Source organism: Haliotis asinina, chromosome 9 (assembly GCF_037392515.1).
Source record: "Haliotis asinina isolate JCU_RB_2024 chromosome 9, JCU_Hal_asi_v2, whole genome shotgun sequence".
NCBI classification, from domain to species: domain Eukaryota; kingdom Metazoa; phylum Mollusca; class Gastropoda; order Lepetellida; family Haliotidae; genus Haliotis; species Haliotis asinina.
In genome coordinates, this window is record NC_090288.1 from 4,481,372 (window position 1) to 4,495,745 (window position 14,374).

Consider the following 14,374-nt stretch of genomic DNA (forward strand, 5'->3'; position numbering starts at 1 on the left):
TGCTGTTCAAATCCCACTTCAGAAAACCTTTGCTTAGTGAGTTTAATCTTGAATGATATTTTTCATTTGATTTCAAACACTCATGTATCATTTGAATGTTAATGTTCATATGAATTTAGGAAAAGTAAAACCTGGGAAGTGGTTTTACTAACGAAAAGTAAAACCTGTCCCTCAAAACAAAAACCTCAAACGCGGTTGTTCTGGGAAAACAAGAGATGATCTAATATATAGTGAGAAGCACACTTTAGGTTTATATTTTCTATTCACAGTTGTTATTTATCAAATAATCTGAATACAGATTGTTACGCAATGAATGGAAACAAGCTGACAATGTTTTGATTTTACTGCCATGGTTGAGCATGTGACTGCTTGCTTCTAGGTGTCTTATGACAACATTTATAAACATTTAGTTCCCAGACATAAAAAACTTTGAAGATGAGCAACCTCTGCAAAATGATCTGGCGTGGTTTGAGAATGTCCGTTCTGGCTGGCGTGCTAAAGTGACTTAAAACAATGACTAGTGATTGTAACCAGTGATAACAGCATGTGACTTGAGAAACCTTCAAGGAGGAAGTGACATGTATTGGTGTACTGAGTAGTGTCAACGCTTCAGCTATTGTTACATACTAATAACTTGCTGATGAATAAATTCAATGAATATCAATTAGTGACATGGAAATCAGTGCTTATTCATCACTTAATTTTATGAGAGATGTCTAAATTGTTTTTGCATTCTGTATCATAATAACGAATGCTAACCTGAAGACAATAAAGACCGCCAGAGATTTTGGTTTATTAAGTTCTCAATGGTAGAAATGGTCAGACTGATATGCATCATTTTAATACAAAAAGAGTAGACACATTAAGAAAAAGCTCACAATACTTTCATGATTTACAGTATGCAATTCTTCACCACACAACTGATGTTACTACCAATGACCAACTCCATCACAAGGAGCGATGGATCTGTCAAGATCAGATAGTACAAGGAGATTGTGGCAGTGAGCCCAGCAGCCCCAGACTAGTGAAGAGCACTGTCGCTGAAGGGATACATACTATCTGTATAGAAACTCATTCAGCTGGTTCACCCTTGTCATAACTGCACTGATAAACCATAAACATTCACACACATGACCTTGGCAACAGATCGGACAGGGATTTGTAAGGCCATGCCTAGAAGCCAATAAGTGATGTCATGCTCTTAATCACAACATTATCTTGATATTCATAGCAACCTGAAGACCTACCAGTCTGGACCTGGGAATCCAGTGATAGATATCATGAGCCAAAACATCAGCTGTTCAATTCGGGATTTCCCACTTGTCCAAATTAACATAAGAGATATCAAAACTATGCAAAGTACACAGGTCTGCTATTTAACAATGTTCCAAATGAGGTCACAGGTAGTGACAAACTTCACAAATACTGTTCGAGTTCAAAATAACATTTTATTCTTGAGTGGTTTGAAATACAGGTTCTTTCAATAAGGTGTCATTTTATTTGCACAACCGACCAACCAATTCCATGGCTCTAAAACATGTCTCAATTCTTTCCCCAACTTGGATCAATATTGGTCCAGGGTTTGTTTCAGTCTTGCTGTATACTTTTGGGTGTTTCTTCCTCTGCATTCAATCTCAACAGTGCTGAAAGCAGCAGTGAGATGACTGTACATTACAGCTGTTTTCAAGTTTCTTGTCAGTTATAAAAAGAAAAAGAAACTACTTCACCGTGTACATGTTCCATATAAACTCAGTCTAAGTAAACTTATCCTCAGTACTTTTCGTTACACTCCACTACTGAGTCTAACAAAACCTTATGGGAGGTCACGTCAGGTAACCTTTCAGTCTGACCAATCAGAACACAGCTTACCAAATTGTGAAAGTGGACATGCACACATACCTTTTGAACTTTTTATCTCGAAAATGTTCATACCCGAACGTTTCCGAATGCTTTTTAGCGTACGCTTGCTTCCAGGTGACGCACACGGCATACGTACAACCATGACAACGGTGAGTAAACAGTCGCTGAAAATGGTGCTTTTTGCAATTTTCAAGGATGTCATCTTGCGGGAACATTAGCTAATGGTAACCGTGTCTGCAGAAACCCCAAAGCCTATATACTGCAGGTCAAATAATTGTGTTATATGCGGATTTTTGTTTGCGAAGAGATCTGTGTCAGTGACCTGAATATTTCGAAAGTCCCTCTGATCCCTATATAGTAACCGATGTCTGATTGGTTAAATCTATTTAACCGTTTCGCGTTTGATTCGACGGTCATTGGTCGCTCAAAGGTTACCTGACGCATCCTTCTACTAGGTTTTGTTAGACTCAGTGGTGGAGTGTAACGAAATACACTGAGACTAAGTTTACTTAGACTGCATATAAACTACACATTCATCAGGAATTGGCTTCAGATTAAACCATTCAAGGAGACCCAAACTATTGCAGCATTTGGTAGAATATGAAGAAGAATATGATTGTTTCCTCCTTAATAGTCACCCCTACTGTCCACTGTAGCAGACGTTTTCATCTCAGTAGCTAGGCTTGGATATTTCTGTGGCGGGAGTTCCAAACCATAACAATAATAAATGAATTACAAGTAAAATTTACATAAATCAAATAATAGCAACATAATGCTGTCAACAATTAATTTTTTTGTTCTTCCAAAGCTTATTTTATTCCATCCTGCACTAATGTTTCTCAAGTTGACCTAGCCAGTTCCTGGCCTTTGCTACACTATTGTCGCCACCAAAATATATGTTTATAGTCATCATGCAGTCATAAATTTGACAAAAAAATACACCCGAGGACAATTGAGAACAATGGTCTTGCTCCACATTAACTTGTTGAGATACTAAAAATATGATTACTGGTGCAACTTAATTGCCTTAGTGACTACCTGAAGTAAGCAGGATAACTTCCATTTTTTGTTTGAGTGAGTGAGTGGGTGAGTTTAGTTTTACTCAGTTTTTAACACTATTCCAGCAAGAAGGGGAATAGAATGTCCACATAAGGGGACACTTGAAATGGGTTCCCCACATTTTGCCCATGTGGGGAATCAAACCCAGATCTTCAGCGTGAACGCTTATACCACTAGGCTACTCCACCATTTCCATTTGTTATTTGGAGAGGCAGCAATGAATGACATGAAGGACAATCACTCAAAGTCACTCAAATGAAAGTTAATACACCAGTTCCCACGTCTTGGAATTAAATGGTGTTTTATGCCTCCCCAAATGGTTCACACTTACAGACTTGTGTTCCTGCAACATGAATGGATGCTCAAATTCTGATTGACGGTGATGACCATCATCACCATGTATTAGGTCAGGTCACAGAATGGTCGTTCTACCCTTTTCTCCTATTTTCAGTTAGATTTACGCCACTTTCAGCAATATTACAGCAATATCATGATGGAGGACACCAGAAATGGGTTGCGCAAAATGTTCCCAAGTGGATAATCGAACCTGGGTCTTTGGCGAGAAGAGCGAACGCCTTAACTACTAGGCTTCCCCATCGTCTCTTTTCATACACATGTGTGTATTTTTAAGAAAATACTTAATTTTCTTATGGACCTATGAGGATCCTCAAACGATGAGTGTTTTAGTAATGAGTCTCTGGATGCATGAAAGGAAACGCTGCTTTTCTCCCTGAGTGGAGTTCAGACTGGATTCCAGGGTCTTGACCAGAGGATGGTTTCCCCAAGCGTCAGTTGATGAGTTGTGTAATGTGATGTGATGGTCACTTGGGTTACTTCTTCCTGCCCCTCTTGACCACCTCCCAGCCATCCTCCACCTCCATGTCTTCCCCATCTGCAAACAAGTCAGTACATGAGTTGACCATCTCGGTCTCAAAGCCTCCTGTAACAAGTGAGCATAGTTCTACACTAGTGCTAGCATTATTCATGCAATATCACAGCTGGGGACACCAAAAGTGTGCTTCACATGTTACACCCTAGTGGGGACTCGAATCCAGGTATTGGGCATGACCCTTCACCAGCAGATCCCCACACATCTAAGGCATGTAACTCTGAACATAAAATTACCAGGCCCAGTATCACTAGGACAATGTCTAACACCTCAGCCATCCAGCATTTCAGAGTGTATCATGATCTTAACACCAGGCAAAAAAAAAGCATCTATTCTCCATAACATCATAAATTTGAAAACATATAAAGTCAATGATTTTTCATAATAGTGTTTAGTGATTTTCAGTATCATTTGGTAGACTGGACTGTAGTTTTGGATCTCAATGAGCTGGCAACATATGCATCAATCTTTGCATGCAAGTATGTTAGACATAATAATCTTGAATGCAACAATCACTAATTCACCTCCAGCTGACAAAATATACACGACTTCAATATGACAGTTTTCACGATTGATACAAGTTAAAATTCAACCACATCACTTCCTGTCTCTGCAGTTACCTGTGTTATTCTGCTGTGCTGGTTGTACAGGTTGTGTAGGGGCCAAGTGAGATCGGGACGCCCTCACCACATCACCACCACCACTGCTACATGCCATCACTTCACCATTCTGACAAGAGAAAAACTGAATGAAAACACAAGTGAATAGTTCTATATCTAAATCTCAAATATCATGGTAAATCTGCACTTTCAAAACGTGTGAAATATCTAGAACACGAGTTCTGCCTCTGACTATCACTGTAATAAAGTGTAAATGGTTGGTGAGACACAAACACACAAACACACAAACACACACACACAAACACACACACACCCCACACACACAGTGATTCTGACCTCTGCCTCCTCCCCTTCCACCTCCTGGTTGCTGTGCCCCTGGGTGCAGCCTTGCAGGGCGGCCTTGGGCTGGCTGGCTATACTCTGACGCACCTCTGCCTCCCGGCCCTCGCTGCATAGCCGGAAGTACTTGCAGATCATATGGGCAATCTGATCACACACAGTGAAAAAGAAAATTGAGCAAGTGTTCTTTCAACACATGATGCATAGTGTTATCAATACAACAAACAGATGACAAATCAATTCAATACAGTTGGTATCACAGTCCAATAAATCAGCACATTGTCCAACAGGGTCAGCTTTTGTATGAGGTCATGTAAGCATACATGAATGTATGAAATATGCATCAGTGAAACATATACATCTCACCTTCAATAAGAGCAGTTAATACACCTGTTGATTACCGAAACTTTATGAAATAGACTATCATACTCCTAAATTCATCAATTTTGGAAAGACATAAAATAGCATTCATGGCAACTGTAACCAGGAGGATTTCCTGTTTGAAACTGACGGTCAAAATAGAGGAAATGAATGATTCCTCTCTCCATGTATCCATTACAACAAACTGGCAGTGCCCTGATCATGGTGACTTTAACTCCATATTTACTTTACAAAACAAAATCTGCATGTACAATCTTGTGACAGTGTGTAAGCCACTGTCAAACGTGCTGGATCCCAACATATCACCAAACAGATACCGAAATCACAATATTTAGTGAAAAAATGATAACATATCGTGTCCAAGAAACACTAAAACAGGCATTGTCTGTTGTTTAATGTCACACTCAGCAATAGTGAAGCTATATGGTTGTGGTCTCTAAATAACTGAATCAGGACAGGCAACCCAGTGATCAACAGCATCAGCATCGATCTATACAAATTGGATATGATGACATGTGTCATCCCAACCAGCAAGCCTGACCACCTGATCCTGTAAGTGGCCTTTCACAACTAGCATGCATTGCTGAGGACCAATTCTAACTCCGATCTTCACATGTATTGTCACCATGGTAACAGATATGACCTACAAGCTAGTTACCAGTGCTAAGCTGCCGTCTTCTATAACCATGTCAAACTCAGCATTCAACACATCTTCCAGGAAGTCCTCTAACTCATCACTCTGTATATTTGCTGCAAACAAACATGGGGTGTTTTAAGAACTACTTCACCTTGAAAACAAGAAGTGGGTTTCAAAGTGAAACTTAAAGGCACAATGTCACACTTTTTCAAGAATATTTTTGTCTATAATATATACTGAAAAGTAAGGATGCATAAAAAGTAATTACATGTTTGTCATTTGCACATTTTTTTCTTTAAAGTGACAAGGGAGGTAGGATTTTTTTTTCATTTTGGGTAGAAAAAAGTAATGATGGAGGAAAATATTTTTACTGTCTATTTCTCCAAAATACAGCTTGGGAAATTTACCACGTATTAATGAGTTGTAGATTCAGTTACATTCGTTCTTACAGACACTCATTGTTATGGCGGACAAATAGACAATCATGACGCAACCAAGTCAAAATGTTTTTTTTTTAAAAAAGCTTACAAATAAAAGTGTCATGTTGATGCCTGAGAAAGATTTCACGTTTTTTAAGCCAAAAAAGAAATGCAACTCTGTTGCTGTCAATTTTTTTAAAAGGAGACATAGAGATGAATGCTTGCCATGCTTACTTTTATGAGATTCCAATTTTTCAAAACTAACATTCGTTTGTTGATCAGTATATACTGGGGCACATGCACTCATTTTTGCTTCATACTGAATTAATAAACGTATTACACCTTACGACTTGCCCGAAATAGATAACTGAAACTTTGAGACGGACAGTTTCCAAACAGATAATATTTGCCATAGATGGAATGTGAACTGTTGCTCCAAATATCAAAAACTGTTGCACACAGTATCCCAAGGGACATAGTCTATGGGGTTCAGCTGAAATGAAGTTCAGTTGACAGAGCATGCCAGAGTCGATTTAAAGCAACTGTACTGAAGACACTGTGGGTTATCACATAAAACTGCCTGCTCAAACAAATCCAGTACAAACTCATTGTATGAATACACCCGGAGAAAGGTATGAGTGCTCATGAAAGGCGAAGTAGTCTGAGGTATATAAGACAAGGATCTTTGATTTGTTGCTAGTCGTTCGATTCATTTGTGCCACTTGTCCCATTCAGATTTAGGCATTGGAACACAAGGGCTGATTTCATTGGTAGACTTGAAAGTTCACTTGGACATTGTGACCTTCGATTAGTGACTTTTCAGAGCTATTTTGTGGAACTTATGTTAGAGCGCTGTAGTGTTTCGACTTTAAATAAGTGGTGGTTCTTAGCGGTTTCATTCAATGTTCATTTTCTTCCTTTCCTCACTTAATGTTTAGTTACCTGAAAATCATCCTTGGTTCTCTCACTGATAATTGTTGGCACCTTTAGGTCCTTGTTTAGACAAAAGGTAAGTTCAAAATTTAGTTAATTAGGATTTCAGTTATATTTATTAGATTGCTCTGCATATGTTTTGGGAACACTTTATTTGGTAGCTGAGCTGAGTCATAAGTCATAGTTTTGACTGCTTCGTGAAGAATTGATAAATATCCAATACCATGTACTGTACACAGACAATGATGCTTACCATTTTCCTTAAACCATGTTTCTATTGCATAAACCATCCACTCTGCCTTTTCCTGACTGTCAGGTCCACCAAACCCATGACTTACAGCCAGCTGAAATAAAAAACAAAATTTTCACTAATTTCAGTTACTCAAAACTCATTAAACACTTAAAAAAAATATTTTCTCTTCGTGTAAAACCAGGTCCATACTTCAAAAAGGTTCCCAACACATTCCATACATCACTCAGTTTTTAAAGGCCAGACTGTCAGTGAACTAGCATACGCAATTTTAAGCATCCCAGGTAATCGACAGTTAGTCTCAACAAACAAACTAGGCTTTGGACGAGCTATGGCCGACCCTGTTGTTGAGAGGAATCCATTTGATTCTTTACATTTAGTAACTGAAGTCAACTGAAAGCTTGCACATCCATCTGCTATAAAGAAGTTGATATTTTTTGCAATTCTGAAATTGAAGTGTATTCAAAAACTTTGAAAAGTTCAATTATAACTCAATGTAAGAAAACAATTAATTGTTTCCTTCAAAACACACTGAGTCTGAAATTCTTTCTAAAGTATCAACATTATTTTCACTATAACTTGTGTGGGTAGTTACTCGCAATGAATTGCTCTAGTAGAAACTTTGCCAAATCACACATACAAAGAACATTTTGTGTTCTTTTTAGTTTTCCCAAAGTCAAGATTTTACTCACAGCTATGCAACGGAAGCTACGTCACGAAAAGTTATCACTGATAATATCAGGTAACGTGTCGTTCATGACAAGAAACAATTATGGCACTTTATTGCCATTTTGAGTACTCTGATGGTACTGTATCTACTGAACTGAAAGTTGGGGTTTTTTACCTACCATTAGTCGATCACCGATTGTGTGTAATTCATCAGTTCGTCGAAACTTTCACGATGTCACGAACTTGGAAGACTCACGAAGTAAAGATACCCAAATCCACCACTCGGGATCGATACTGACTGACATTCTTCCAAATGACAGTTTTCCCTATACGATCAGATTGTATATATCAACTCAGAGTGTAAAAATTCAATCTAACCTGAAGTGCTGTCCATCCATCGAGCACACTCTTCACCGACTGGCCGAACAACGTGCTCACATAGGGCGACGCCATTTTGGATATCACAGTGCATTTTGGGATGAAAACAATGTCACGTGAATGATGATGTACAGTGCGCGCTGAATACAAATGTTGATTTCAGGCCCCCCTAAGTAATTGAAGGAATTACGGCAAATTTGAAGGAATTGCATCTCAAATGGATACAAACGCAGCCCACTCGCGAAACAATTGCAGCGATATCGGTAGTTTAGCGGTAATAATGGAAACACATCGGCCCTATCGGAAGCAATGTCGGTAATACTGGAAACACGCTCGGCCATCTTCGGAGATTTTTCGGTCGCGAGCGGAAACTCACGCAGCAAAACATAGCGTCGTTGGAAGAAACACCCGTCTCGGTGAGTTGTGTTTTTCGTTCCTACTACTACGTTTTTATACCTATCCCTATACAACCCGTGTTGAATGCGTTTAGGTATGAGGTGTTGTCGGGGCAATAGCTTATGTTTTTAGGAAACGATTGTCACTGCAGAACAGTGTCACAAGTCATGCCCCTGGAGATTGTTTACACCTGAACATCGAAGTCGTGCCGATGATTACGAACATCATGAACGTGCGCCATGAAGAAGTTTATGAGCCATAATTTTTCTTTCTATGAAGTGCAATTGACAAATTTAAACACATTTTACAAACAAATGATGTTATATCTAGCGCACGTTCGTAATCATCGGCACGACTTCGATGTTCAGATGTAAACAACCTCCAGGGGCATGACTTGTGACACTCTTCTAGAGTGACTATCTTTTCCTAAAAACATAAGCTATTGCCCCGACAACACCTCATACCTAAACGCATTCAACACGGGTTGTCAAAGATGGATAGGTATAAAAATGTAATAGTGGGAACGAAAAACACAACTCACCGAGACGGGTGTTTCTTCCAACGACGCTATGTTTTGCTGCGTGAGTTTCCGCTCGCGACCGAAAAATCTCCGAAGATGGCCGAGCGTGTTTCCAGTATTACCGACATTGCTTCCGATAGGGCCGATGTGTTTCCATTATTACCGCTAAATTACCGATATCGCTGCAATTGTTTCGCGAGTGGACTGCGTTTGTTTCCATTTGAGATGCAATTCCTTCAAATTTGCTGTAATTCCTTCAATTACTTAGGGGGGCCTGGATTTGACCTTTCTTTTAATTTTTCTTCATATTTTTTTATACTTTAAGCAGAGCTGAGACCACCAAAGTGTACGCCGGTGTAGTATATAATGTCCAGGGGTGCCAGTCAAATCACCCCAGCGACAAAACGCATCAGCATATTTGGTCAAAATGCCCCAGATTTTTTGTCAGATCGCCCCAGGTTTGGTCAAATCGCCCCCAAGGGGATAGTCAAAATGCCCCAATTTACTAAATATGGTTTAAGAGGATGGTACTGTATGTGGTTATGCCTACAAAAACACCGTAAACGTGAAATATGAAATAATGCATCAAGAACGTTCACGAACATGCATATCAGAGACAATTTATTTTACAAAATATTCCCACGAGTAACTTAACCTGCCTTAAAAAATCGATTTTAAGACATAAACACACAGAATAAATCATGAATAGCAGATGTTAGATTACACGAAGACGTACCAATAACAAAAATGGATGTTAGGGAAAGTATACAACGTCTGAAGGGGTCATTGTCCGCACCTGTAGGTAATTTACAGATAGATCAGGTCAGGTCAGTTTCTATATACATAAAGGTACCATAAACAGAAACGCATAAGACGCCCTACACGGCTGTGGAATTCATATTCTGCAAGCCAAACCAAAACCATTTGAAGTTGTTCCCGTCCATCTGATTGCGAGTGACACTGTGCACCACAAAATAGACAAACGGACAGACATTCTAATCAGTAATGTAGGCCATTGGCTCATAATACAACACCATGCAAATATAAAGAATACACACTTGCTAGGTGTAGGATACGATTGAAATTCAGGTCAGGTAGTAGTGAGTTTATTTCTTAGTTTTAATACAGTGGTGAAAGTTGAAGAGCTGTTCTCGTACTTAATACAAAACAAATATTTCCATGAATTGTCATTTGGTGTTTTGGGGTCGTTTATGTCTTTCATTTCTATCATTTGTACGATCAGCATGCACAAATATAAGCATTTTAATTAAATATTTTTCATGTTTTGCACTTCTATTCAGTTCTATCGTTCACATGAGATCAAAACTACAGGTTCAGCGTGAAAAATCCTGAAAAGGCAATTTTTCGTTTATTATATTTTTCTTTATTCACTTTTTTTCACATATTGCGTTAGTTTTTACATATTGTCTTGATGTTATATATCAGGTTTGTTCACGGTCCACGTAATGATGCTCCCCAACAGTTTATTCCCGCCAATCCATAGATCATCGTCTGCAGGCAGTGCCCCGGGTGATCACATTCAGGATGGACTTCCGGTGTGGTATGGATATTGTTTATAGATGGATGTACACAAGGGATAAACGAATGAAAATCTGAAAAAGACGTTTCAAATAATCCTTTCACAACTTACGATGAAATGTGTAATGTTTAAGTTTGCCCGCATTTGTTTCGGAATCAGTCAAAACAATCCATATATTTGATCCATGAACTCATGTATTCGCGTTTCTGCATATACTGGCAGCGAAACAGCTAATATTAGTGGACTTCAAAAAGTTAAACAGAACGTTATTGAATGGCATAGTATTCCAGAGTTTCTTTTGTTTCGATCAAAATGTTGAAACATGGCGAGTTATGGCTGAAAGGATGACACGGTCAACGTCCATTATGAATATTAATCCCCCAAAACGGCCATCCCATCATTGGGACCACCGAAAGTTAGGTCCATAGTTCTTGGAAGAATTTTATTAGCACAACTGATAAACTGTCTTTGGAAAACTATTTCTATTTGGAAAAAACATAGAATTGTACTTTTTTTATACTCTTCGTCACGCTTACTGCATTACACCCCTATAAAATAAGTATGCCCTCGGGATGTAAGCCGTTTAATCACCCTCATTCTGGTACTTGGTATCTTCCCAAATGTCAGACATGTCGACTGTCAGACGGGTAATTATCAGATTAGTCATGGTTGGTTAGTCAAACATTAGTTACCTGTTTACCTTTCAGTAAATGGAACAGACCACAACAACAAAAACTTAGTAAGTACCAGGACAGTTTTAATAACCTTTGCTCTTTACTTTTTTACCTATCAAATTATCAAATGTAAAATATGGTGATTTGATTATTTTACATCACAATCTTTATAAGTAATGTAAGCACCGACTTTAAATGTTAATTACATATCTTGTTAAGAAATGTAAGTACCAACTTTATTATTTAACGAAAATATTGCACTATTTACTATTTACATATAGTCAGTCAGTAACGGAGTATTGTATCCAATACTTATAGCACTATTCACTTTACATGCATTATTTACATATCACTCACAATCACCTTCACACTTCAGTAGTTTTAGCCAAGTTTCAATAGATGTCCTAGAGCATCCAGGAATTCAATGGATGTCAGTCGAACATTTCCCTCTGTATGTCTTGACGATACATCTCCAGTGTGTGGTCTGGAATCTGGTCTTATTCTTGGAATATGTGAACCCATCAAGAAATACTTGCTGGTTTCCTCTCTGAGACTGAATAAATTCCACTCTGACTATGCAAGCCATAGCAGCGATATCGCACTGACTGAGTTCATGTTATATATCACATGTGAGATTGAGCTTCAGTTTCGGAGAACTTTAAACAACTTTCTCAAGTACATACAAGACAGTTGTCTAATGATTGAGCCGTCTGACAATTGGAACGTCTGATGCTTGGGAGTGAACCTGGCACTTATGTACACAAACTCGGTTCCAGCAAAAATGTACTTTCTTTCTCGTTCCTTGTTCCTTACAAAGAGAATGCCCGCCACTTATTCTCCTATCGACTGTTGCAATCGTGGGTACAAAAGGGCGTCGTTTAAAATTTCATCGCATTCCAAAGTATGAGGAAATTCGTGACTATAAAACGTCATACTTTATCCCATTCACTTCTTCTATCAAAAGTCCAGCAGACATGCTTTCCTGAAATAGTTTTAGTCCAACTTCAGCAACACGCGCTAAAGGACACACAGGAGCAAAGCTTTCATTGTGAATGAGTAGACGGGGTAACACAGGATTGTTGCACAACTGCAGTTAGGCAAGCCCCCCACAACTGGGGTTGTCTTGTTCAGTTAGCCGGACAAGTTGGGCAGAAATTGTGTTTTATTGTAGTTTAAATGCCAGGCTGTACCCGCGTGTACGTGGAATGGCTGTTCATAGCCTGGATAATTAAAGAAATGTAAGGTTACAGTGGGAGTCTATGGACAAACATTTCATGTTGTGTAACCTTAAGCATGACGGTAGTGCACTTCGCCTGGATACAGCTGGTTGATAAACGGGCGCTAATAAGCTGACAAGAGTGGTCTCCCTTTGTGCATAGGCCGCCAGCAAGTTGGACGTTCGTCCGCTCGTCTGAAAGGCAAGACTAGGTCACCCAACTCACTCACTCATCTGGAGACTTATGCATGTTGAATGGAGTATTGTGATTTCTCTGTGTAAACGCTCAAGCGGACAGGGGCCTAGCTACCATTGTAAAAGAATGCCCGGATTTACACAGGATGGTTGACCGACTGCGGTTGGGCAAGTCCCCAATACCATCTAATATGAAGATTTGCAACCTATCGGACTTCCACGATAAGAATTCGCATGCTACGTGCCTGGAGGAGACTAGATCTGGTCGAACTGGCAGCTTATTGCACATCTGATTCATGTTCGTATCTAACACTACTTGCTTTCTTGAGCAGATATTATTTAGCCTACATTTATCCTGGAAGTAAAGGGTACCAACCCTGTCCAAGTATCATACAAGTCACCTAATTGTTATGTCTATTGCCTGGATTGAACATGAGTAGCAGACGAGGAGCAAATTACCGCTTTCAATCTCAGAGCCTGTATAATTAACATCCATAAGACATGGGGGCGGCTATACAGCCAGACAGAGCAATGGGAGACTACTCTCGATTATTCACGTCGTGTGCATGTAACGTATAGTAAGTGAAGTGGTCGTGAAATGTCCAGTCTTCGGACAACAGGTTTGTAGTCGTGGCCACACACGATTACAGGACTTTGTGATCTCCATCACATAAAGGGTGTAATGTATTCGACTAGAAGACAGCAACACAGCAGGATACAGCAAAGACCTTTCAATTTCTTCATTTATAATTAGTTTACTCGTATAGCAACTTCAAGCTGTCACAAAAACAGACTTACTTTAGCTGCCTCTCCTGCTGTGTTGCTGTCTCCTAGCTAAGAATTGACCCAAAGGAGGAAGGAAGACAGACTCATGTTTTTACCATTCATTAATATTTATTGACATATAATCAAGAATAGAATGGCAAGTGCTGAAAGAAAGTCTCCAAATCGGGGCCAAAAGGGAAGATCAATCCTCTTATTAGTGAAGAAATAAACAAAGAAATGCCAGCCAAAGGGTAAGCCAAAACGTACGTGATCGAAAGGGGGTTGTCCAAAAATAAACCAAAAGGGTGTAGCCAAAAGAGACCAAAATTGGGAAACGGTATAGTAGACGAGCACCAAAACACACCTTCTCATACAAGACACTTACACCCGAACATCCATGCAAAACACACCATTACGAACCATTCACACTCACACTAAATCACAAAAAATCTGTTCCCCAAACCCATCTCTCTCTCTCTCTCTCTCTCTCTCTCTCTCTCTCTCTCTCTCTCTCTCTCTCTCTCTCTCTCTCTCTCTCTCTTCTCTCTCTCTCTCTCTCTCTCTCATCTCTCTCTCTCTCTCTCTCTCTCGTACACACACACATCAATACCACTATCTCTCTCATCTGTATTCA

At 39.3% G+C, this 14,374-nt stretch overlaps 1 protein-coding gene across 1 annotated transcript; it reads right to left on the reverse strand.

The window, feature by feature from the left end:
- Nucleotides 1-771: 771 nt before the first annotated feature.
- On the reverse strand, nucleotides 772-9,419 carry LOC137295955 (pre-rRNA-processing protein TSR2 homolog). Its single transcript, XM_067827552.1, has 6 exons — nucleotides 8,435-9,419; nucleotides 7,391-7,481; nucleotides 5,807-5,898; nucleotides 4,765-4,914; nucleotides 4,429-4,537; nucleotides 772-3,811 (listed from the first exon to the last, which is right to left on the reverse strand). The coding sequence occupies exons 1-6, from the start codon at nucleotides 8,507-8,509 to the stop codon at nucleotides 3,750-3,752; spliced, it is 579 nt and encodes a 192-aa protein (XP_067683653.1). The 5' UTR covers nucleotides 8,510-9,419; the 3' UTR covers nucleotides 772-3,749.
- Nucleotides 9,420-14,374: the final 4,955 nt, after the last annotated feature.